The 27,433-nt window shown below is 41.8% G+C and overlaps 1 protein-coding gene across 2 annotated transcripts in view; it reads right to left on the minus strand.

Moving 5' to 3' along the window:
* The window catches only part of FAM120A (family with sequence similarity 120 member A), a 103,617-nt gene extending 76,987 nt beyond the window's left edge, over positions 1-26,630 (minus strand). For both annotated transcript variants that reach the window (XM_057719912.1, XM_057719913.1), the window contains exons 1-3: positions 26,099-26,630; positions 7,126-7,372; positions 4,089-4,171 (exon numbers count right to left, since the gene is read on the minus strand). In XM_057719912.1, coding sequence (XP_057575895.1) covers positions 4,089-4,171; positions 7,126-7,372; positions 26,099-26,572 — 804 coding nt within the window. In that variant the 5' untranslated portion in view covers positions 26,573-26,630. The remainder of the gene's footprint in view (positions 1-4,088; positions 4,172-7,125; positions 7,373-26,098) is intronic.
* Positions 26,631-27,433: the final 803 nt, after the last annotated feature.

Raw genomic sequence — 27,433 nt, forward strand, 5'->3', positions numbered from 1 at the left:
CAAAGACCTGTAACTAATGTTTTGACTTAAGAAAACATTTTAAATTAAAAAACTAGGGCTTCCCTGGTGGTGTAGTGGTTAAGAATCTGCCTGCCAATACAGGGGACACGGGTTTGAGCCCTGGCCTGGGAAGATCCCACATGCCTTGGAGCAACTAAGCCCGTGTGCCTCAACGACTGAGCCTGTGCTCTAGAGCCCGCGAGCTACAACTATTGAGCCTGTGTGTCACAACTACTGAAGCCCATGCACCTAGAGCCCTGCTTCTGCAACAAGAAGCGACCGCAATAAGAAGCCCGCGCACTGCAACAAAGAGTAGCCCCTCTTCTCTGCAGCTAGAAAAAGCCCATGCAGCAATGAAGACCCAACATAGCCAATAAATAAATAAATAAATAAATAAATAAATTTATATTAAAAAACAAAACAAAACCTAAATGCCTACCCCAAATAAAAATTTCCACTTTTAAGGACTCAAAATCATAAAACAATTAAAAAACTCAAAAAGCACGTAGAGAAAGGGCACTCATGGCCACGCGCACGCTCAGGGCCAGGAGGCGTTCCTCCCAGGGCCGATCACACCACGTCTCAAAGGGCTCCCACCCCTGGCTCTAGAAGTTTACATTATTCAAAATGGCCTCCTGCTGTCCTGAACACAAGTGGAATACACTTTACTTCCAAATCTAAGAAATCTGATGCCACCTTATTAGAAGCTCTTAACATGGAAGCTGAAGTACTGAAATGCTTAAAACCTGACCAGTTGCCTTACTTCCTTTTTTCTACTGCCCTTACTCAATTTTAGGTTCTAAGTATGTTTAGCACTGCATTCCTACTCTAGTGAGCACGGTCCCTGATTAATAAAGTAGCACAAAACAGAATTCTGTCCCTTTCCTAGCCTTCTCCGTGGATATCACCCATGATCCAACCACCTCAGCTGTTTACCACTGACCACTCCAGGTTCTGCTTGTGCTTCTGAACCCACCAAGCCCCAGCCCAGCCACACTCTTCTATTAGCCCAACCAGCACTGCGGACAGTGATGCTGAAATGTTGACAGGGATAAGATTATGGTATTACATGTTAAGGGGTGATTTCAATTTATTAGATAGTAAGTTCACATAACATCAACCCTCTGTGAACAATAAACTAGTAGATATGACTTTGGTGAAACAGGCATATTTATTTAAGGATGATAAAAGGAATGCTTGAACTTGGGGATGCAAAATCAGATATCCTTAAAATCTGTGTATACAACATACTGTGTTAAAAAGAAACAATTAAAAATCAGGGACTTCCCTAGTGGTCCAGAGGTTAAGAATCTGTCTTGCAATGCAGGAACGGCGGTTCAATCCCTGGTTGGGGAACTAAGATCCCACATGCCACGGGACAACCAAGCCCACACGCCCCAACTACTGAGCACACAGGCCACAACCAGAGAGCCCACGCACTCTAGAGCCCGCACAACACAACTAGAGAGAGAAGCCCGTGTACCACAGCAGAGGATCCCACATGCCACAACAAAGATCCCGCCTGCTGCAACGAAGAACCCAGTGCAGCCAAAAATAAAATAAATATTAAAAAAAATCATAAGAAAGTTTCATAATCAACAACTAACCAAACTTTCAAAAGATGCAGTTAGTTTTATTACTGGGAAAAAGAAGACTAAAAAAGTAGATGAGATACAGACAATTCTATACAGTACTAACGTTCATGAGAAAAAAAACACATTCAATATCCCCCAGTCTTTGTTAAAATGATTAAATAATGTTACAACACACAGGAAATTATGTATAAATGACCAAAACATAAAAGTTTTGCAATTTTTGAACTCAAAGCCAGGCATGCTTTGCTTTTTAGAATGTGACTTTAAAAATCCTACAACTGATCAAGTCACTGAAAAATTATTTTGGACTGCTTCGCTATTATGCCATGAAAACAGCCAGCTAATATTTAAAATACACATGATGATAATGCAAAAAACTTGATCTGACTTAAAAAAACAACAAACAATCCTCTAAACAACTTTCAGAGAACAACACAAAACATGAACATGGACTTAATATTAAATGACATTAGGAAATTATTGTTAATTTAGTTGATGTGATAACAGTAATATAATTAAGAGATTATCCTTATTTTTAGGTGGTGGTGATATAAACCAAAGTTTTCACAGGTGAAGTGTTATGATATCTGTGACTTACTTCTAAATAGTTGAGTTAAAAAACAGACAGACAGGGACTTCCCTGGTGGTACAGTGGCTAAGACTCCGTGCTCTCAATGCAGGGGGCGCGGGTTTGATGCCTGGTCAGGGAATGAGATCCCACATGCTGCAACTAAGAGTTTGCATGCTGCAACTAAGACCTGGTGCAGCCAGATAAATAAATATTAAAAAAAACACACACACACAAACACACAGATACAAATACACTTTATAGCAAATTGTTAACAACCACCACACCAAGGTGGTGGATATATGGATAGACATTTTCTATTTCAACTTTTTGCACACTTAACATTTTTCTTAACAAACTATTAGGAAAAACACATGATAATGATGCTTGTGACCTATCAATAGATTGAGTTGGTTTTCCAATAATTCTTCAAACAGCTCTTCCCTTCTAACCTCTGACACGTGAAACAAGGCAAGCTCAATTCAGACATATGTATATGGTCTGGGGTCCTGGGAGCCTCTCACCCCTGCGACTCAAAACTATACAAACCTTCTACAAACCAAGCCTTCATTTTGTCTCAACTTATAGAAGCATAATGCTTAATAAACCTACTGAGCACAATACCTCCTCATCCACCTGACTTCGGACTGTACTTTTTCCATCCTGCAATTCAATAATGGTTCACCAGGAGCCTAGAATCAAGATTACAAATTGTAGCACTTTGTAAGTGAAAACACACATGAAGAACACTCTAGCCAATAGCAAATAGAAAGCTGTTCTCCTTCAAGGACAGAAAAGCAAAAGAAAACAAGTAATTTCTAAAAGAGGAGAAAAACTGACTTTCAAACAGAAGTTGAAAAGCCCTGTACCAAGAACTGCTAGGATAAAAAGGAAAACATCAGGATCCATCAATAAGAAATGGAAAAGAAAGGAGGTTCTAGGCAGCAAGGAACAGGATGAAAGAGGCAGGAAAGCAATGCCACTTGAACTTACAAGTATCTCAAAAGCACACTGTAAGCTAAAACACAAAAACTCCAATTTGGAGGGCAATTCCGACAACAGGAAAAGGTGCATTCAGAAACCATTCCATGCAACCTCCCTATGACTATGATGAACTGAGGCCCAGGCTGCCAGCCAGTCTAGGTCCCAACGTCCCAACTCCCCACTAACAAGTGGCAGCTATGATCACAACACTAATAGCAGAGAACACCGGAGCCGATTTACCCAGCAAAGGGAATTAAGAAAATCAGAGGAAGCCGTTCACAAGTACAACTCCAAGTTCCCTAGTGGCTCATACCAATTCCACTACTATGCTCACATCAAACCGTAAACCTTTCCACTTTAGAAAATCAAAGTTAAGTGCGTCTTCTTGGATGTTCATTACTTTCACAAACAGGAACGGGAGAAAAATAAGAAAATAAATATTAACAAAGCAGTACAAATGGACCATTTCTCTAATGAACTTGGGTCTCCTCCATCATTCAAAAAGCATTAAAACTGTAAATAGATTCTTTCAATATTAGAAAATTAGTGATATTTATCAAGATACGCTAAGATGTTGATCTGAGTGACAGAAGTTATTATCTATTGAAAAAAATTAACACTTGTAAGTAAGAAAATTAACGCATAAAAACTTTAGCTAAAAAATTTCCACTTCTCTAGGTACATGGTATGAGAATTCATCTAAGGGAATTTTCAAGGACATTTATATATTTCCCTAAAATATAGGTGCTGGGAACAAGATAAGGTAGGTTGGTTGTTTTTTAAGGTAATGTAGATTCTGAAGTTAGGGTGAAGCACGATATTGCCCATTTTGTATAAACATACAACATCATGTATACATCCTTCTACAGTAAAGAAACGCTATTTATATTATGAAAGTAATACCAAAATCAACAAATGTTAGAAAGAAAATGAGTTTGTACCTTAAGTGAGGCTAGTGGATGTTCTGGACCAAGTAAACTCCAATGAAAGGAAGCCAGATCTTCATCAGGTAGAATGTGATTTCCTGGAATACAAACAGGGATACCATAAAAGCCATCATCACAAGTGACACAATATTGCTGCATGTTATAATTCGCAGATTATCTCTGTTACTTTTAGACTTCGCAATATGACTTCTTAGGACCACCTCATTTGATACACCACATAAAATCTCCACACAGAAATTGAGAATATTTCTTCATCTTTTAATACAAAGCAACGTACAGCAGGCAGACTTCTTGCAGCTGCCTCAAATACAACATGAATTCCAGTATAGGCTCAACAGCATTCAAACTGAATAAACTGCATAAAAACCTAAGTAACTCCCCAGCACAGTATTAAAGTCAGTCTGATAATGCCAGCTGCCAAATACCAATCTGATAAAAGTTTTCATTTGTTTATGAGAGACTATGGTTCAAACTGCATCCCGTGAAGTAGGTTCAACAGCAGAGGCAGGATCTGCAGTTATAAAACCTAAGGAGGCTTAAGTGACAATGTCTGCTGCCTGTGACATGGACCAACACCCCCCTCCCATAACTTCCAGCACCACCCACAAATGGACGTACAAAGCACAGCCTACACCACCACTGAGAAGTGCCGATCAGCTCTACGCACCATCACCAGGGCTGGGTCACAAATAAGAACGGTATTCAGCCGAGAAACTACATTTTGGGGGGAACATTCTCCCTTCAATGTAGTGCTTGGATGCTTGATATACTAACATCTTTAGTTTGTTAGTTGTCTTGATACAATTTAAAAGCAGTAATTTCCTGAAGAATTCTGTGATTTTTATATTATGATTTAGTCACCTCCACTCTAAGCAGACTCATTAATCAGCTGCTAACAGAAAGCAAAACAGATGAGTTCATTTGCAACACTGCTAATCATAATACTCTAAACACATAAATACATGATACAGATGTATCCAACTGTAATGATGTCCAGAAGGGCAAAGCTAAGTCCTAACTGTCCAGTTACCGAGTTTTGTACTGCTTTCCTCTGCTAACGGATTGTATAGAACTTGACTGTAAAGTAAGTATAAAGTATCTGAGATTTGTTTTTGAAGCTTCTATCTGAAAAAACATTAAGCCAATTCCAACATCAAAAATAGTCTCTTAAAATTTGGGTCAAATAGTATTTCACTCAATCTTTCTAAAACAAAACATCTTATACAACCATACTTTGTTACAAAAAGGAGAAATTATACTTTCTATTAAAAAAAGGAAAAAATAATCTCTCATTTGAGGACACTGAAACTTTTACACAAAATCTAAACTAAAAATGCTCACCCAATTAAGAGTTTATCTATAACTTGCCTAAATTCTTTGAAGAAATCCCAAGCCTTAAATTAATTCACTACTAAATTATTTGCAATGTTACTACTAATAATTTTTCATTTCTTTTAATATGTCACAAAATAATTTAGCTAGAAAAGTATTAGTTGGCATTATCTCCCAAGAAATTTATTCAATGTTTCCCTAAATAAGATAAACAAATATCCTTCCCCAATTAGTTAAGGAATCCATATTCTAAAAGCATACAATTTTCCCATTCATTTAAAGTCGATTAATATACCCAAGTTAGTGTGTATATCATTTAAGTAAATATGAAACTTGTCATAATGTGCCCATGCACTTCATCACTTTTTAACATTTGAGGAAATATCCTTTTATATTTTAATATCTGAAAATATGAAAGTACTATATATATTTAGAAATTAGGTTTTAATCCTCCAAATTCCAAGTCATAAGAGTTCCATAAGAAAATGGACAGAAAATAGCCAAGTACTAACTTAAAGACATGTATTTGAGATTACATTCAAATAAAGACAACCTGTAAAATCATAACTTTTTGACTGCTTTGTAGTTATACAATTTGAAATGTTATCACCAAATAATATATGAAAAATTATGGCTCCCTCACTATAAATTCTAGTTGTATAAAACTTCTTTGAAATGTTTATAAAAAAAAGTCTGATAATTAGGAATTTCTAAAAATAACCCACAATATGATTCCCTCTTAAACATGACCAGATCAGGCTGCTGAGCACTGCAAAGTAGAAATTGAAAGAGTACAATAAGATCTCACTTTTCTGGAGACCACATAGCTTTCAAAAACGGCCCGTGTGTCCCAAAGAGCCCTCAATCCCATCACTGAAGTTCATGGATTTTACTCACAGGAGGGCCTTGCTCAGGACACATTCACTTACACTGTGGACACAATTTTTACAAACTCTCAGCAAAATAGACCTGGATATTCAAGTAGCTAGAAACATGTACATTCCAAGCACAAGCTGACAGAAAAGAAAAGGAAGAAATAACTATAAACTACAGACATAAAGTGATAAATATATTAGCTATTGCCAAGTTATTTTTAAGAGAAAGAAATTAATATACAAAATCTTAGTTAAAACAAGATTTCATCCTTTTTAGGTATCCAGCATAATGAATTCCGCCAAGAGAATTTTTAAAGACATTTATAATATTTACTTAAGATGCAGCCATTGGAAACAAGGTAAGACAGTTTATTTCTGTTGTTTTCCTTTTAAAGTAGGGAGAATCCCCAAAATGAGGGGAAAACATGACAGTGTTAACTTGACAGCACATTTTCTTCTATAACATACCTTATTTGTGCCAAAGGTCTAAATGTTTAATTTTCATAGTGAGAATGTGTTAACATTTGTGATTTTTTAAATGTTATTTTCCCCAAACTTCAAGTGCATGTTTTTCCACAAAATTAGCTTATCAGCCTAAGATGGCACAATTCATAAGCAGACAAGAACAAAAGCAGCACATTATCAGCAACACCAAAAACTCATGAGAAAAGAATGCTACTGACAAGAAGCCCATTCTCTGGTTCTTTTAAATGTAAGATACAATCCAAAACATTCTAGTACTGAAATAAAAAACAACAACAAAAAAGAGAATGTTCTGAGTATAGAACTGCTTTATAGAATGAATTTTCACCATGCCCACCTACCTAACAAAGCAGCAAAGATAGGGAAGCGGTTTGGGTTCAGGTCCAGCTGCTTGGCAACCTCGTGCATCAGATATTGGCTTGTGGTGAGACTTTTCCCATTCCGGCTCAGTTTTAGGGCATGGGCACTGAAATAGTAGGGGATGTTGCACAGGGCGTAATCGGAGTCGTACGCAACCAATCCATGGAAGCCGTTTTCCCTGCAGAAACCGATCACTTCTTGATGATGGTCCTCGATGCTCTGTGCAACCTGTGCAAGTGAGAAGAGTGCTTTGTCAGAGGCCAGGCACCACGGCAGCATGTGCTCAACACACACACATATCTGTGCAGAACCTGTAAGTTCCAGCTATGGAAGATATGCAAGGCAGCCAGACAGCCAAAACGGCCATTAATAAGGTATGCGGCACATTGCTCAAATAAGAGATTTCAGTGGGAAATCATCTCCTGGTCAGTAACTTATGATCCCATCCAGATTGCAAATTAATTTTCAATTGCTTTTCAAGTTCAAAGATCACCCTGTTGAAAAATAAACAATGCCAGGTGGCCCTGTGACAGTTTTTTGAAGGAAAAGAGAGAGGGAAAAAAAAGACAAAAGAGGAAAATAAAGACATGTGAAGGAGGGAGACTGAGAGAAGCCAGCCACTCTCGGTGAAACCAAAATAATTTCTTCAAAGTAGATCAAAGCAAATAGGTGAAATAATCAGAAGGATTTAAAACAAACAAAAAAAATAAAAGCCAAGTATTATCCATCACCTACCTGTCTACTAGTTACTACAGACTCTGAAGCAGTCAGCGTTATGGGATAATAATAAGAATGCACATGTTCACCCCCAAATTATCGTCGTATGTTTATTCTCTGTAAAGGACCGGGCCTGGTGGTATGGTACCAGGTTCAGGACAACTGTGAAGACTAGGTCTAAATTTACTGCCTTTTTAGTGATGAAAACCAGGAGCTGTAGCTTCTCTCTCTCTACTGGCTCTCCCATGGTGAAAGGTCAACCCCATCTATCTCTGACATACTAAGGAGGGCAGAGAAGCAACGCCCACAGAAAAGTAAAAGGCCCCTAGAATTTCTCTATTCCAGAAAACATACCAAAAGGCACTCAAAAACATTTTCCTAAAATACATAAAGTCAAAGACAATTCCTCTCCTGCTGTTGCCCACACTCATATATCCAACTCAAATTTAGCAGGGTTTTCTTTTTTCTTTCCTACAATGGATAAAGGTATTTTGGAAAACAGAATTTTAAACTTGATTGGGTGACTCAGCTGTGGAAAATTAACTCTCCATAAAGCCCTAAAGGTAAAAAACAAGTACCCTTAAACATAAACTTCTAGGACTACACTGCCCGATTTGTGGCTCTACTGAATTAAAATTAAAAATACATTAAAAATTAAGTTCAAGTGTTCAATGGTCACGTACTAGATGGACATCATTGTAGAGTTACTCTCATTTCTACTGACTTTCACCAAAATTTGTTGGAAAGTTAGTTAAAATGATTGGTCTCACTTAGAAGCAAAGCAGTCCTTTTAAAGATGCATAATTAAAGGACAATAATTTTCTGCATTCTCTTGATAAATGTTTCGATAAAATTTTGCTTTACAAAAAAAACAACATACAATTAGCTAATTACTGTTCTATATCTTAGAATAGGATGATGCTGTTTTATCTCAATCTAAAAACAGCACACTTTCACTAAAATAGAAAATTATACTTAAAAAAATTTTTTAATTAGGCCAATTTCATCTAGAAATGATAATCTCCAAGTCCATGCTCTCTACCTCAAATCATTTTACTTCGTATAACTTTATATTTACAGCAATGTCTTAAGGCATTTAAAAATCACCAGCAATTCCTGTTTTCCAGATATCTATAAATGTTAAGTCTGTGCAATCTCCTAAGAGGCCCTGAAATGAAAGGAGATTGTGAGTCACCACCCCCTCGCTCTACTCCCCTCAGAGGAGTTCTAGAAAAGGCAGCACGGCTGCTTGCTTCACAGAGCCACACATCTTGCAGAGGAGTCAGGGCAGAATTAAATGTAAGAGTTGAGTACTGTACAATCTATATTTTGCAAGAAGAGTTTATTAATGATGAGTCTTGGCTCAGATCTGAAGCAATCTTCATCCAACAACACCGGGGACTAGGCATGGGGGTTTGGAGGATTATGTTAGAAGAATTGAGAAGTCAAAATATTTTGCAGAGGTAACAACATCTCCATCTTTTTTCTATGTCCTTCGCTCCCAGCTACTCCCTTGCACTCTACTGACCTGCCACCAATTTTGAAAGAGAGAAATCAATCCTGTTAAAGACTGCCAGTGATTTATCTGCCAGCTGTAATGACTTTCCCACAGTTTTATTTACTTCTGCCTCACTGGGACTTCTGTGGTGGCACAGTGGTTAAGAATCTGCCTGCCCATGCAGGGGATACGGGTTCGAGCCCTGGTCTGGGAATATCTGACATGCCGTGGAGCAACTAAGCCCATGCGCCACAACTACTGAGCCCATGTGCTGCAACTATGGAAACCCATGCACCTAGAGCCTGTGCTCCACAACAAGAGAAGCCACCACACTGAGAAACCTGTGCACTGCAATGAAGAGGAGCCCCCGCTCTCCATAACTAGAGAAAGCCCGAGCGTAGCAACGAAGACCCAACACAGTTCCCCCCCACACACAAAACCCTTTATATAAATGTTACTTGTACTGAGCCAACTACTATACTATGATTACATTTCTCTCTCTCTCTCTTAAAAAAAAAGAGAGAGTTTATTAACCCATTCTTGTGGGAAAGTGAGGCTGACAGCCGTTCAGAACCTAGCTCTGCCCAGCTCCAGGCCAAGAGCAGTCCGGAGACTCATTCTCCCTGAGCGCCTGCTCTCTGCACCCACACAGCAGCCTGCCTCCTTACCCTCACAGCAACCCTGGAGGGGGAAAGAAGGAGGTAGCCCTGTGTAGTCGCTAAGAAGGGTGGTCAAGCAGGGGAAGCAGGTGCACTGGCTCAGAGGTGAGTGTGGTGTCTGCAAGACCCATCCTAGTGCCCCAGGGGAGAGCAGTAGGTGATGGAGTCAGAGCAGGAAGGGACAGGTCTCATCTGGCAGGTTTTCAAGGAAGCCTGTTGGCATTGTAAAACAACAGGCAATATTATTTCCAGAGCTGTAAAACCCTCATACTCTTCGACCCTGGAGCAATCTTATTCCAGGAAATAGAGCCTAAGCAATCAACATATCTGATAAAAAACGTTGGGGAGCATAAAAAGGGTGAGGATAGCCTGCTACGGGAAAAATAACTTAACATGAAGGGGCTGGGTAAATACAGCAACTACACAATTTTGTGGAGAAACTTGAGAAAAGCTTAAGACAAAATATTAAACAAAACCATTTCAGAATATAATATCCAGTACATACAAGCACATAAAACTACATCTGTGGAAAAAGACTGTAAGGGAGTAAGCAAAAACTAACACAGTTTTGCACAGTTAAGCAATTATGCTTAAAAAAAAAAACAAAACCAAAAAACCATAAAAACCCCATGTTTTTAAAGGAAAAAAATCTAATGAAAAGTTGTAACAGCCCTCATATAAGACATGTCCACACTGGCCACCTCTATGCCACCGCACTGGGGGCAAATCTCCTTACACATCCATCTCTTGCCAGACAAGGCATGCAACTACGTATCAAGGGTCTAGCTTGGTACCTGGCACACACTAAAGACTATTTATGAAATGAAAAACTCTGCGGGGTCCCAGTTCAGGGGCCCCCAGTCTTTAAATTAACTGTAAAGATTAATAAGATAAACTCTAATCAGTAGGAACCAATATCCAGTAGAGCCTTATAGAGCGGTTTCCTCTCTCTCTGGAAAGTGGGATGAAGCGCTTTCCAGAGTCACCTCCTTCCATTGACCATTCCCCAAACACAATTCCTTGTTCATTCAGAACACTTGGTTTCAGATTGTCAGTAAAAAGCAAAGTGGGACTTCCCTGGTGGCACAGTGGTTAAGAATCCGCCTGCCAATGCAGGGGACATGGGTTCAAGCCCAGGTCCGGGAAGATTCCACATGCCGTGGAGCAACTAAGCCCGTGTACCACAACTACTAAGCCTGCGCTCTAGAGCCTGCAAGCCATAACTATTGAGCCCACGTGCCACAACTATTGAAGCCTGTGTGCCTAGAGCCTGTGCTCCGCAACAAGAGAAGCCACCACAATGCGAAGAAGCCTGCACCACACCACAACAACAAAGAGAGAAGCCCCTGCTCACCACAACTAGAGAAAGCCCACGCACAGCAACGAAGACACAACACAGCCAATAAAAAAATAAATAAAAAATAAATAAATTTAAAAAAAAGCAAAGTGAATGAACTATTAATAATTCACTATGAGACTAACTTGCAAGTGATTAACAATATCTTTATCCTCCTCCAAAGCACACCTAACACTACACGAATAGTTGTCTGCCAGAATTAATCTCCTAAAACAAAAGATAAAGGAATCCTGCCCATAAGTAAGCACAGACTTCAAATCTAAAGCAAGGTGTATAAACGAATCACTCTGCTGTACACCAGAAACTAACACAACGCTGTGCTAGTTCAATCAACTATACGTCAGCAAAAAAAAAATAATAATAATAAAGCAAAGTGGAGCAATCTGTGCTCCTTGTCTTGCTCATCTTTCCTGTCTCAGGTGCCGAAGTGATATGGATGTGGAGGGAAAACAAAAAGTCCAGGTTCCAGTCCTGGCCTGATGCCCAATCTGCCCAGCTAGGAACCTAAAATTAACGAATCTTTAAGGTTCTTTCAACTTCTAAAATTCTAGTATTCTTCCCCACTGGTTAAAATCCATTATGCCATTAAAAACCACAAGGTAATAACAGAGATGCAGTCCTGTCCAACAAGTGAACAACGGAAGTGTGGTGAAGCGGCTACTCAATTAGGGAAATAAAACCCCCACATATCACCTAAATGAAAGAGTCTGGGTGATGGATACATGACTCTATGCATCTGTACAAGCGCACATCATTGTACATCTCATAAAGAGAATGAACTTTAACATACACAAACTTTAAAAAGAAAAATCAGCCAGCATCAGGGATGCTAGACCAGAATGCAAACTGACAAATATAAGAAACTGTATGTCTCAGGGGTGCCCATGAACAACTCTGAAATCACTTTCACACGTGTAAGGCTGGGATGACCTCGGTGTCTCCCTCTCAGAGAGCAGGCTTACAGATGTGCACAGGGAGGGGCTGGCATGACCTGTCACCACAGGGTTAGCCACGGAGATGTCCGTAAGAACCCATGAGTAGATGACAACACAGACAGGCAAAGAAATCATTAGAGGTAAGTGTGTGCACGTGGGTCAGTCTATAAACACACACATACATCTCCTAGCTGTCAGCAGACAGCCCAGAAGCAGCAACACCCCAGGAGAAAGAACATCTGTACTCCAATTTGGTTTCTAAATACCATTCTCCACTAAAAGGGACCAGAGCCTTTGAAAAAACAGGGTGATGCCAGGGCAGGGAAATCCAAGATGAGCCTGCAGCATCTACCTTGTGGTGCCAAAAAGGAAGGTTGTGTTCACAAAACAAAGGATGGGGTGTGTCAGGGATACACAAGAGCCCACATGAAAGATGCCCAATGACCAAAGCTGAAACAATCTGTGCAACAAAATAAATATTGTAGTGTTGGGTATAACCAAAGCCCACAACAAATGCATGAGTCCATACTGATATAAATAAATGAAATAAAGAAGAGACAAATCTTCCCCACAGAAGAATTCAAATAAAAATAAATAAACCCCTCCCCAGATGGGAGTTTAATCCCCCCCTTGAATGTATGCTGCCCTGTATGACAGCATCCAAAGAACCAAACCAGCAAAGGGGACAAAAGGCATGACACTGAGCAGACGCCCAGCAAAGATACGGAAGGAGGGCACTGCACCTCTGCAGCGTTCTCCCCAGATCACAAGAAAGCAGTGGACAGCCCCAACTGGAGGCCAGCCTACAAAACGCCTGATCACTTCTCCATAAGTGTTGAGGTCACCACAGAGACAAGCAGAGGCTGAGAAGCTGTCCCAGACCAGAGATCACAAGGAGACGAGACACCTAAAGGCAACAGGGAATCCAAAAAGGGCACAGGTGTAAAATGGAAGGAATCTGAATGAAACATGTAATGCAGTTAATGGTACTATACCAGTGCTAATTCCTAGCTGTACTAGCTCACAGGCTGTTAACACCCATGGAAGCTGAGGGAAGCATACTCAGGAACTCTCTGTACCATTTTTGTAACTTTTCTATGAACCCAAAATTATTCCCAAGTAAGAAGTTTATTTTAAAAAGATAAAAAAAACACAATAGTCTGTAAGACACTAACTGAGAGACTGCTGTAAGTTATTTCAACAGGTGAACAAAGCATTTAAAGGCCTGACAGGCAAAGTCTCCGAGAGTCTATCAGATGAAAACACAACTCTCCTCCGACACTCCAACTGAGGGAAGCAGGAGAGCCCACCACAGATGGCATAAACCTGTCAATGAATGAATGAAGCCCAACAACCAAGAATATTTGTAAGAGGCGCAGTGAGCAATTCTTCAAGACGCATGTCAAAGAGCCTGTTAAAGAGTCAGGGGCAGAAAACTGGATGGGGTGAAAAGAAGACTCTATGCAAGGTCCAGGTGGGGATAGAAAAACACCTGGGTTGCATCAAAATAGAACCTGAGAGGTAGTTAATTAAAAGTAAAAATTAAATTCCAGAGGTTACGCTTTTGGGAATCAGGGTCTAACAGGGTATCGGTTGTTCTTTCTCCTTTGAGTGTGTCATTCTTCTGGTCTGAATGCCTTTCACTCCTGTTTCCCATCTTGTATACTCTACCCTATTCCTCGTGTTCGGTTTCTTCAATTCCCTGGCCTTCCAGCTCCTGGCTCAGACTAGGCACATTACGCTTAATGAAAATGGTATCTCTAGTTCTTAATTCTTATTTTAGAAGTGAATAAAAACTATGAAATACAATGTTGGGAAGATTACTTCAATTTCAACTCCCAAAGAGTATAAAGCAAGCTAAAAAATTAAGCCTTGAGACCTACCTACTTACAGGTGATAAAGGGGTTACGAGAGTGATCCAGACTTGGAATTATGCATACATAGCCTCCTCACAGAAAACCCCAGGCTAGCAACCAAAGACCACCCACCACCTTAAAGGCACTAGGCCTTGACTGGTTTTTGCCACGGCTGCCATCACCACGACATCAAAATGCAACTTCAGATCAAGGGAGTGAAACCCTAGAGCTCCTGTGTACAGCGCACGAAGCAGTCACCGCTGACTTGATGTGTGCTTGGTAGCCACAACCAGGCTGGGAACCACCAAACACCTTGCCTCACCTCTCCACCCATCCATCACCAAGAAACATGGTACATGCAATCAGTGTCGAAGATCTTCAGTAGCTGGCAAAGCGCCCCATTCTTGGTCCCAATGAAGTATTTTGTATTTAGCTAGGGATAATTTTATGCTACTATATATTTGCCACAGAATCCTAGGCAAATATTTTTATCTCAACAGTCTTAAGTTTCATCATTAAAAAGGCAGATACATCAAAATTCAGTATTTTTTATAAAAAATAACGACTAAAAATTTCTCAAGCTTACTTTGCAAATGCAATTATTTATTAATGCTGAAAGCAGCTATGGGGAAAGTCCCATGAGAATGAAAATGTAACACCATTACTTACTCCTAATCTCCAGTGAAGAAGCACTTGTACAGGGAAGTTTTGTGTCTCTGGCACCAGGTGGGTGGACTCCACTGCCTACTTTAATACTTTCTGTACTTCCATTTCTTCATCTGCAAAAATAACAGTACTCCCCTGCCTCATACGGTAGCTGTGATGATTAAATGAGTTACTACATGTAAATAGCTCAGAAGCATTCATAAATAATAAGCACCTGATAAATGTCAGCTACTATTTATTTTTAAGTAAGCTATGTGAGAAAGGATCTGCTTCTTCATACTTTTCACGCAGGACCTAAAACACTATGAGTTGTCATAAAGAGATTTTCTGATACAAAGAAAAAATATCATACGCGGTTTTTCTTTAGAATAATTTTATAGAAGCTCAGGGAATAATGTGACACATCCTCCAACCAGCTACCAGATTTAAAAGATGTAAGTTAACCTGAACATAAGAGGATATAAGTCGACCTAAATTCTTTAAAAAAAAAAAAAATTAGGCTCTGACCTTTAACCAGCAGAATTCTAGACACTAGGTATTAAGTGGGTAAAACTTACTCAGGCGACTTACTCCCTACTCAAGTCGAGCTGAAGAGTGAGAACGTGAAAGGAAGTCAATGCTAATTTCGTAGATTTTTACTGCTGCTGTTTACTTTAAAAGAGCAATTTCAGTGTCATGACATACATTAACGTCTCTAAAAGTAAATCTCTGCTCCTCAAGAAATCTGAAATCATGGCTGAATAAACTTCTTACCTTATACAGCTCTTGGTTATTCTACAAGAATTGGTTGCAGTGCTCTTAAAAGCAAGGAAATACAATTTCTTTTAAAATAAGCGAGTGGCACGTGAAAAGATTCTCAACTTCCTTAACCATAGGGAAATGTATATCAAACCCACAGTGAGATACCATTTCACACCAATTAAGATGGCTACTATAAAAAAAAAACCAGAAATAAGCAAGTGTTGGTGAGGATGTGGAAAAATTGGAACCGTCACACACTGCTGGTGGGAATGTAAAACGGTGCAGTTGCTGTAGAAAACGGTATAACAGTTCTCAAAATATATAATTACCATATGATCCAGCAATTTCATTTCTGGGCATATACTCAAAAGAATTGAATGCAAGGACTCAAACAGATATTTACACCCCCATTTTCATAGCAATGTTATTCACGATAGCCAAAAGGTAGAAGCAACCCAAGTCTCTACTGATGGACGAACAGAGAAGCAAAATGTGGTCTGTCCACATAACAGACTGTTATTAAGCCTCGAAAAGGAAGGAAACTCTGACACATGCTACAACATGGATGAACCTGGAGGACATTATGCTCAGTGAAATAAACCAGTTACGAAAAGACAAATTCTGTGTGATTCCACTCACATGAGGTGCCTTGAGTAATCAGATTTATGGAGACAAGAAAGTAAAATGGTGGCTGCCAGAGGCTGGCAGAGGGGAGTGGGGAGTTAAGTGTTCAATGAGGACCGTTTCACTTTGGGAAGATGAGAAAGTTCTGGAGACTGAAGGTAGTGATGGCTGCACGACAGCGTGAACGTGGTTTCGTATCTGCTGACGTGGTAGGCTGACTGCACTCGCTGTACTACGCTATCTTACATTAGGGACTTGAGCATCTTTGGATTCTGGTATCTGAGGGGGCTCCTGCAATCAGTCCCCTGCAAATACTCGAGGGAAGATTGTACTTAATTTCACTGAACTTAATTCCACTTAAAAATGGTTAAAATGGTAAAACTTTTGTTATGTATAGTTTACCACAATTAAAAAAAAGATAAAATATACAATAATAAAATGAAGGTGGCACCCCATCTCCCTGTCTTCTCAGGAATCCTAGGCACTTAGCTCCAGGACATAACTTCCTACTTGTCAAAAAAGAAGTTTTATTTTTCCTTTGAATAATGACATGAGCATATACGTAATATATTATATCTGCCAGCCTGCATAAAAGGGTGAGATTTCTTCTTTGCAATCTCTTTAGCAGGTTGCCTATGATGCAACTGTGATCTGGTTCAATGCTTATTCAACAATAAAACTGTTTTCATTCTCTGCTGAAAGAGAAGAGAGTGAATGTCCTAAAAGAAGTGCAAGTTAACCTATAAATTTTTAAAATAAAAAATAAAATCATAAAAGGAGTGTTGAAACACCAACATTATTTGTATTCACCGTCTAGTCAGCCTACTATATTAATCTCCTAATGATTCAGCTAACTCCTAGCAATACTATTCTTTTTAAAAATCCAATTCCAAAATACATCAAAATTCAACTTTTGAAATTTAGAAAAATGAACCTTGGATTGATGCAAGTTATTTCAAGACGGTGACACTTGCAGACTCTTCACTGAAATATTTTACAGGTACAGGAAAATGAAACCCGTGGGGTCTGTGCTCATCCCAGCAGCCCAGTGAGGCCCTGCCAGTCCGGACTGTCGGCAGCCCTGCTCACGAAGATGAACGATACACTCCAGACCATGAAAACTCAACCCTCCAGTAATACTCCTGCCACTATATTTTCCTACACTAATTGGCAAAATACCAACAGGGTAGCTTCAGTTTTTCCAAAGAAATAAATTTATTCCAGAGACAAGTGGGAAATACCAAGTAGCCAGGGTACAAAAGAATCACTTCTTTTTTAGATCACAGATCCTTAATTACTGTAGATTTACCATCTTTGCAGATAAATCAGTGTGCCAAGTTCAACTCTACATTGGCCCTAAGATGCCTAGACACAGTGTTTGATAGAACCAGGTATAAGAAGGGAAAAAAGATGGCTAAATGCAGCCAATTTCCCTAAGCAGACATCCCTTTTATGTCTTCCACACAGCTCCTAAATTAAACCTCATAAAGGGCTTACTCAAAGATAAAGCCTCTGCACCAGGTGGCCAAGCTGAGACTGCTTATCTGTGGAACTGACTAGACTCTGGGTTTGAACACAAACTTTCTACCATCTTTCTGTCGTCACTGCCTTACACAAGGTGACTGAGTAACTGGTGAGTCTGGAATTGATTTACTTGTCCATTTCTTAAATATATTCTGAACACCTACTACCTGCCAAGTAATGTTCTAAGAGATGGATAACAGTGTTCTAAGAAGCAGTCACCCATTATAGAAATTACCTTCTAGAGAAAAAAGAAACATAAGTGAAAAAATAAACGATGGTAAACAAAAACTTTGCAGATATGAAAAGTGGTGTTCATAAGATGACCTGAGCTGAAAATATGATACTGTACTTAACCCCACATAGTCTTCTTAAGTCTCATAATGCGTATTTAAGACAAAAGAATCTTTTATCCTTTGTTGCTAGGATTTGTTTTCAAAGAAAACAGAAAAAAAAATTACTGATATTCAAAAAGTCAAAAATAAATAAATAAAACAATACCAGCTATACAGAGACATTTGGAGGATTTTAGAGTATTTCTACCTGAACTCTGATTCATTTACATCTAATTGTTCTATATATAAAACTTTGTCTATAAATCCACTGGAAAATAAATCTAATTTTTAAAATTCTAAAGTATCGCTTCCTTAGGGTGGGAGTGGAGAAAATGGGTGAAAGAGGTCAAAAGGTACAAACTTCCAGTTGCAGCTGACCCCTGGACAATGGGGAAGAAGGTGTTTAGGGGCACCAACCCTCCATGCAGTCGAAAATCTGTGTATAACTTTATAGTTAGTCCTCCATCCACGGTTCTGCATCCAGACTCAACCAACCACAGGTTGTGTAGGACTGCAATATTTACTACTGAAAAAAATCCACGTATAAGTGGACCCACACTGTTCAAACACGTGTTGTTCAAGGGTCCCCTGTAGAAAATAAATAAGCCATGTGGATGTAATGCACAGCATGGAGAGTGCAGTTAACACTGTACTATACATCTGAAAGGTGCTAAGAGAGCTTAAAAATTCTCACCTTAAGAAAAAAAAAGTATAACTGTGTGGTGATGGATGTTAGCCAGACTTAATGTGGTGATCATTTCACAATATATACATATACTGAATCATTATGCTGTACACCTGAAACTGATATAATGCTGTATGTCCACTATATCCCAATTTAAAAAAAAAAAATTAACTCCATATGATGTGGTATTTATTTCTATAGTAAATTTGTTACTAAGGCTGGAATATGTAGTATGTTTTAATTTCCTTCCATTGTATAAATTCTTATTGTATAAAACAAAATGAAAGGCAATGTAGGTCTAGAACCATACTAGAGAGAAGGTGTGTATATGTATGTATCATTTAGAAAACTAGTTTTTTTTTTAACTTCTCACCTTGGTATACTTAGAAATCTCTACTTCAAACATTTATATGGCTTTACTAAGGCCCAAAGCTTAGAATTCTTTGACTTGTTCACACCAGGATTTCCTAGCTTTGGCACTGCTGATATTTGGGAATGGATAATTCTTCACTGTGGGACTGTCCTGTGCATTGCACAATGTTCGATAGCATCTCTGACCCCTGCCTCTAGACGCTTGCAGCTGGCATGCCCTCAGTTGTGACAACCAAAAATGTCTCTAGACATTGCCAAAATCACCAGTTTCTATGGCATCAAAGAAAGTTCCAAACGTTGACATGGGAAAATGATGTAAACGAGCCCCCTGCTTCCACTGGACTAAACTCTTTGAAGGATTCCATTCTTTTCTGTTACATTCACTCCTTCCTGCCTGGCCAATAACAGGCACTCAATGTTTGCTAAAGGGACAATGAATCATCACTGGGAACCAGTCAGAGAAGAGAGAATAAGAAACTTAAGTGAGAAAATAAATCTTACTTAATGCCCACCGGATCCAGGTGTTGAAAGAAAATAATTAAATCTGCCTACATAAATAGAACAAAGCAAATATATGATTAAAAAGTTAAATGACTATACTAAACCCATAGGAGATACAGGAGGAGTAAAATTAGTCCCTGCCCCCAAATAGCTTACAGGTCGTGGGGGAGATACACACCCAAGTAGCTGTAATAAAGCTTCTGATGGGCTTTGAGGTAGACAAAAAACCCTGACAAGCAAAAGTGGGGTAGACAAGAGGGAGCAACGTCAGCAGAGCTGGGAAACGGACATTTCTTAGGGAAACAGTGAACAGTCTGGCTGGGAACATTTAAAAAATATAGTAGAAGAATTGTGAAACTGAAGGAAGGTAGAATGGATTCAGATTGCAGGAGGGTCTGAAAGCCTGAATAAGGAGTTTGGATTAATGGCTTTGTTCAAGTCGTTGCCAGGAGAACAGCTCATCTGAGGACCCTGCAGGCTGCTCTGACGTTGTGTGCAAGATGAGTCCCAATGTTGATACCAGGCGTGGGGGCCTGGTCAGATCCAAAGGCAATTCTGACTACTATCCACAGTAAGACACAATTTAATAGAATGGTATTTACCCTTAAAATATGTCTTGCATTCTGCTTTTTATTCTATTTTATTCTGCGTCAATTTTTCTAAATGCTAATAAACACCCAATAATTTAGTTTCAGAACCCACCAATGTGTTTGCAAAGCACTTGTTAGGCCTTTTCGGTAAACTTGGTGAGTTCACAGGTTGGGGATGCTAGAAATGAGGAAGAGAAGTGTAAGAGACTGCTGGGCTAGAACTGACGTGTCACACTGCAGGGACTGGCAGAATGGAATGATAAAAATGCCGAAGATGACTCTGGGTGGTAAGTGTAACTTTGAAGTGGGTGACCATGAGGCTCACACCAGCTAGGGCTAAAAGTGAAATCAGAACAGACTGGGAGAAGAGAGAACTGTGGAAAGCAAAAGCAGAAAGAAAGGGGGACAAGCAGTTTGAACTCTTAAAGGTGGTATCATTCTTCCTGCTAATTACAGGGAATAAACTCTAGCATGGCTAAAGTGAAATTACAATAGTCACTAGAGGTGAGTAACCTGAGGCCAGATCAGAGATGAGAATCGTCAGTTTGTGTGTTGAATGGGATATGGTAGAAATAATCTCTAAGTACATAAAATCAGCTGCTCAAGGCTTTGAGAACAGTAAAAGGGTTCAGGTCAGATGTTGAAAGAATATGTGCATTAACCTCAAAAGAGGTAACACTGGGGATTATGAGAGGCGTATACAACAGAGAAGGTGCACAGAATTATGGCATTTATGGAGAGTCATATTCCAGTAACTCCAGGAAATGGAAGTGCTTTGATAATCAAAAAGGATTCAACCTGGCAGATGGAAAGAGGCAGTCTGCGCTGGGTAAGTCTAACTTTAAACCTAAAAAAGGTGGGGGGTGAGGGGGATTTAGAAATGGGGGAGAGGTTTAGAAATGGGTGATAACTGTTGATAAATATCAGCAATGAAGTCACAAATTGGTGGCTCAAGAGCTGAATCTAGCCTGAGTCCATTTTGCTTGCCTTAAAGGTGTTTTTTAAATGGGATAATTTCAAATAAAAATGTGGATTTCTGACGGTCTGGCAATGTTGGCTCTATAGTCTTGTTAGGCTTTTAAAACGTGCACACTCTTGGATCTAGCAAGTGTGTGTGTGCATACCATCTGCAGGGGATGGATAAATCATGGAGCACTATGCAGGCATTAAAAAGAATAAGAACTGTAAGTATAGACATGAAAAGATTTTTTTACATACTTACAAAAAAAGCAAATCGCTGAATAATGTAGTGATCACATTAATGTTAAAAACTAAAACCATTATGATAACATATGATATATAATATAAAATATACACAGGCAGCTGCTGTGGAAAATAGCATGGTGATTCCTTGAGAAATTAAATACAGAATTACCAAATGATCCAGCAATTCCACTCCTGGGTACATACCCCAAAGAACTGAAAGCAGAGACTCCCAACAGATTTTTGTACACCTGTGTTCAGGGCAGCACTATTCATTAGTCACCATAGCCTAATGGGGAAGCCGTAAACTAAATGTGGTCCATCATACAATAGAGTATTATTCAGCCTTAAAAAAGGGAATTCTGATACAATGTTACAATATGCATGACCCTTGAAGACAGTAGGCTAAGTGAAATAAGCTGGTCACAAAACTGGTACACTTGAAGAAAATAAATATTTTTAAGTAAGTATTTTAAATGGATGACTGGGTTGAGTTATAATGTGGTCAGCTTAGTATTCCCTGATCAGTTAGAGATCTTTAAGGATAAAAGTATGCTGCTAGTTTTCAGGGTCTCCTGGATAGAAACTGTGCTACCTGGAAAAAGCAGCAGAGGCATTTTGCTATCAGATCTGACCTGAGAGTGAACTGCAGGTAGGCACACCCCCATAGCATTCTTACACAATGAAACAGAACTTTGACTTCAGCACACCACTTCCCTCTTGAAGAGGTTACTGGATACTTGTCCCTAGATGTTACTCAATCAGCAATCGCGTTTCTTCCCATATAAAATGGGTAGCAAAACACTGACGGCTAAATGAGACAGCACTGTAAGACAACACCTAGCATGGGACATGGTGCCCTGCAAAGTAGTCCCCCTACCCGCTTCAAGTACATAAAGAAAGAGATCATCATCCCAAGATCTCAGGCCACAGTCTAATCCCACATTCTTCCTGGGACTTACAACTTGAGCTCCGCTTTGTGTAAGATCTGAGTAAATACGCCAGAGCACTGATTCAGGATAGGATCTCAAGGACTGCATTATAAACCTGCACACCAATATCACAAGTCTTGAGGCAGAAACATTTAGGAAAGCTCCAGGGATTTAATGCCACCAAGATTTTTAAGTAAACATTAGTCCTCACCAAGTTTCAAAGGTTATGATGACTCAAGGCACACAAGAGGAAATGCTCCTAGTTACTAACAGAAGCCAAGTTCAGGCCAGGCAGTTTAATGACCTGAACAAAATTAGCTGCTGTGAGTGCCAACTTCTAATGGTTAAAGAAATACAATTATTACTCTAGCAAAGACATACTCTTCAAAGCAAAAAAAGATTTCTCTAAGCAAAGCTGACAGGAAATTCAGCCTTTCTGTCAGGTTTCAGAACCCTAGAGAAGGCCAATACCTTGGTAGATTTTTACAAGAAAAATGCCTCATATGCCGAACATTACGTACAGTGAGATGTTTGTGTCAATTCCTTTGCCAATTTTTATTTAACTTTAAAAAAATACAAATTATCATACAGTAAAATTAACTTTTATTTACTTTTGATGTATATGTTCTATGATTTTAAAACATACTACCAACATTACCATCAGGTTACAGAACAGTTCCACCACCCCAAAACGCTCCCTCCTGCTGTCCCTTTATATTCACACCCTCGGGCAACCACTCATGTGGTCCCCATCACTACAGCCTTATCTTCAAGAGAATGTCATATAAATAGAATCATACCTTTTGAGCCTGGCTTCTTTCACTCAACATAAAGCTATAAAGACTCATCTGAATTGTGTGTATCAGTAGTTTTCCCTTTTCAGTGCTAAGTAGTATTGCATGACACCACAGCTTAACTATTCACCTATTTAAGGATATTTTGGTTATTTCCAGTTTTGGCTATTATGAATAAAACTGCTAAAAACATTCAAGTCCAGTTTTTGTGTGAATGACAGTTTCATTAGGAAAATACCCAGGAGTACAACTGCTGGATCACATGGTAAACATGTCTTATAAGAAAGTATGGGAGCTGTTTTTCAGGGTGGCATGCCATCCTGCATTCCCACCAGCCACGTGGGATGATTCCAACTGCTCAGCATTCTTGCCAGCACTTGGCATTGCCAGAATTATTTATTTTAGCCATTCTAACAAGTATGCAGTGACATGCCATCATGGTTTTAATTCACTTAACCACTTAATGGGCATTTTTTAAAAACAGTACATACTGCTTCACTCCCTTAGAGAATGCTGAACATAGATTCTTCTGGCTCCAAATCATCCTCATAGAGTAAACCATACCACCCTCAGGGGCCACTGAAGTACACAGGGTTGTTTTCTTTTTTCTAAAGAAGCCCGAGAATTATGTGTGCTTTTTATATATAGCTTTTTCTATCTTCTCTCCTGTGAAGTGTCACTTTTTGCTATTAATGGTGCACCAGCCTGGCAGACTTTCCTCTGCACACTTTTCTCAAGGTGAGTTTAGAAATAGATAACTAAGCTTATCAGAATACATCTGAAAAGAAGAGGGCAATCTATAACGGAGAGAAGTTGATTCTTCAATGAGGAAACAGAAAGCTTTTTTTTTTTTTTCTTGTTAGGTCACTATACCAAAGCTTCCTGACCTCTCATTTGGCTGCTGAAAAATTTTTAGTAGCTACATTTCTTAGGCATTTTCCAAAAAGGTGAGGCTGCCAGGTAAGTGTCCACCAGGGAACTGAGTCATTACTATATTAAACTGTACCATTAACACTATATTGTGATTCTATATCAGGAGTTAAAAGCTTACCTAAAGCAAAGTAATTGTAGACTCAATTATATCTTGAGTCCAGAAACCTAAGTGGAAGAAATGATCTTAAATCTAGTTTCTTACTCACTCACTCACACATTGGTCAAAATTCTGAGCACCTATCAGGTAAGTGAGACATTTACAGGGGTGCAAAGATAAATATCAAGAAATTTTACAATTAAAAACGAACTTAACAATTCTTTTAAAAGATACAGTGACCGTGTACAAACACTGAATCTAATCCTAAGTAACATTTACGGTGTCCCTTTGAAAACCACTTGACTGGAAAGCTTATTATCTTTTCAGTAGTAGTTTCCATCTCTGAACAAGATAGAACTGTTAACACTCAAGGCATCTTCCGGAGATGGATCACACCTGGAAATCGGCACTGTCTTACTTCTCAGAGAGCCCACGCTCCAGGGTAGAAAATGCCAGCAGCAGCCCCTGGCTCTCACCCGAACTTCCCCAGGGACGCAGGCTAGGTCTCTGCCATACTCACAGACCAATCGCCGCTCTTCCAGCAGCCTCGACCCGCAGGCTTAGAAACCCCATCACCAATTGCAACAGGATCGGGGTGGGACTTCCGCTATCACTTTAGGCTTAACCACCACCATCTCAGCACAGGCAGGAGCACTCAGGAAGTTCGAATTTCACAAACTTTGGGACCAAGCATAGTTTCAAGTAGAAATAAACGAATGACAAACACGCTGGAAGGCAGAGTGACAAAAGTCAGAAAACCAAAGGAGCCCCCCTAAAAATTTTAAATGAAGAACAATGAAAAAGGAAGCAATCAAAACTCAAGGCAAGGGTCATTGATTTACATGTTATCTCTGCCATGGCTGCTGGGTCCTGAAGCACTCCTTGGCCTGGGTTCAGGGAGGAGCCTTCTGCCAAAAGGACAGCAGAACGCCGGACAGTCAAAGCTCTGATTACCTGAGCGTACAGCCCAAAGTGGTGGAGTCCTCACTGTGCAAAGAGAAACAGAACCTGCAAACTCTGATTCATATTCTCTTTGCCCTGACTCTGAACTACTCTTTTCATATCAGATACACATAACCAAAGACTTTTTCATGTAAACTCTAAGTCACTGAACTGACAAAATTACATCAAGTCAAACTTTATGATTCTTTGAAATCTAACACACACAAAAATCCGACAATTTCTCTAAAAACTAAATCTTACAAGGAACCTGGACCCAGCCCTGCGTTCCCAAGAGGAAGCCAACTCCACTGGCCTTGCCCAGGTCAATGCCCCCAGCTAAGCCTGTGTGACAACAGTAGGCAGGCCTTCCATCCACCCTCAGTGGCCATCTAGCCCACTTGCTCCCACAAAAAAACCTGTTGCTGTTCAAGCCCTGCTCAATTTGAAAACCAGCGTCTCATAAAAGTTCAGGTTCGTAATCTGCCAGCTTCAAAGAGTGGAAGAATACTCGGGATCTCAGCGAGGGAGGCACTGCATCCTCCAAGCCTGCAGGTATCCGCTGCTCCGGAGGTTCTCGGACAGCCTGGGGCAGCCGAGGTCCCCAGGCCCCGGGCACTCACAGCCGCCGGCCGGGCTCCAGGCCGCGCGTCCATTTTGCAGCAGGTCAGACCAGGATGGGAGAGGCGCCCGGACCCCGAACCCGGCCCAGCTCCAACTTCAGACCCCGTGCCGCTCAGAGCCCAGGCCCCAACTCCGGCCCAAGCCACGAGTCCATACTCCAACCCAGGCCCGGACCCCAGACCCCGAATCAGGCCCAGACCCCTGGGCCGCTCCGTCTCCGGTCCCCCAAACTCCAGCCCAACCCTGACCTCGGACTCCAGGTCCCGACCCGCCCTGACCCTGCATCCGAGCGACTCCGGCCCACGCCCACGCAGACCCCTGCCCAGCCCCGGCCCCCGCGGACCCGCGCCAGTCCGCCCGCCCGGCGGGCCGCACCTTGACGTGGAAGCGGATGAGCGCCAGGCGGATGCAGTGCGCCATGCAGACGGGTGGCAGGAACCAGACCTTGGGCGGCGGGGTGCCCTTGTTCTGGACATGGCTGACGATCTGCTGCGCCGTCTGGCGCTCGTTGCCCTGCCGCTTGACCCACTCGTGCAGCCGCGCCTTCTCGAGCGCGCCGTTGAAGAAGACGAAGAGCTCGATGTTGCCGCCGAAGCAGGCCTTGGCTAGCGCGGCCAGATAGCCGAGCATGTGGTTCCACTGGCCGCCGCTCACCCAGTCGGTGTAGAAGCCGCCGTAGAGGCGATGCAGGCAGTTGTCGGCGTCCACCAGCAGGCGCAGCGGCGTGTGCGGGGGCCGCTGCCGCCCGCCGCCCACCAGGCTGCCCCGGGCCAGCTTCTGCAGCTCCACCGGCACCACGGCGCTTGGGCAGTGCTTCTCGATGTAGTCCTGGAAGCCCTGCACGCCCATGGCGGCGGCGGCGGGCGCGGGGCGGCGGGGCGGCGGGGCCGGGGGCGGCGGGGCCGTGGCGCGGGCCGGGGCCGGGGCGGCGGGCTCTAGGGGGGGCCGGGCCGGGCCGCGGGCGCGCTCATGGCCGCTGCGGCCGCCATGTGCTGCCGCCTCCCAGGGCCATGGCGGGGAGGGACCTGCGCCGTGCGCCGCTCCAGGCCCAGGCCAGGCTGAGGCGGCCTAGCGCGGGCGGGCGGGCGGGCGGCAGCGGGGCGGGGCGGGGCGGCGCCTGCTGACGTACGCCTGCCGGCGGAAGGGGCGGAAGAGGCGGTGCCGCGCACTGAGGGGCCGGTACCCGGAGGCGCGGGACTCGCGACTCCGAGCCCCAGTCCCAGACGGAGGCGGACAGACCCGGGAGAGTCCGCGAGGCCCGGCCCAGGGAAGGCGGCGCCCGGACCGAAGCGGCGCTGCTGGGCCTGCACGAGCTCCTGGGAGGTCTCGGGGAGGTGGCCTCATCTCGCCCCCTTCCTGGTCTCCCAGAGCTGGTCACCCCCGGAGGCCGCATCCCCAGCTCCAGGATCTGGTCACCCCGAGACGGCCTTATGCCCGGCAGCCGGTCAGGCAGCCCTGTCCCCGTCCGCGCTCGGAGCCGGTCACCCCAGGAGGCCGCGGTCGGTCCTCGGATTCTGGTCCCCCTGAAGAGGCCTCATCGCGGAAGCCGGTCACCCCGAGGAGGCCCCGTCCCGGCGCTGGGCACCCTAAGGAAGCCCCATCTTCGTCCTCGGGTCCAGTCATTCCGAGAAGGTCCTGTCTCGTCCCCAAGGACCGGTCACCCAGAGGAGGCCCCTTCCGGTGCCTGTGCTCAGTCACCCCGAGGAGGCC

The sequence above is a fragment of the Hippopotamus amphibius genome, chromosome 2, assembly GCF_030028045.1.
Source record: "Hippopotamus amphibius kiboko isolate mHipAmp2 chromosome 2, mHipAmp2.hap2, whole genome shotgun sequence".
Classification (NCBI taxonomy): Eukaryota; Metazoa; Chordata; class Mammalia; order Artiodactyla; family Hippopotamidae; genus Hippopotamus; species Hippopotamus amphibius.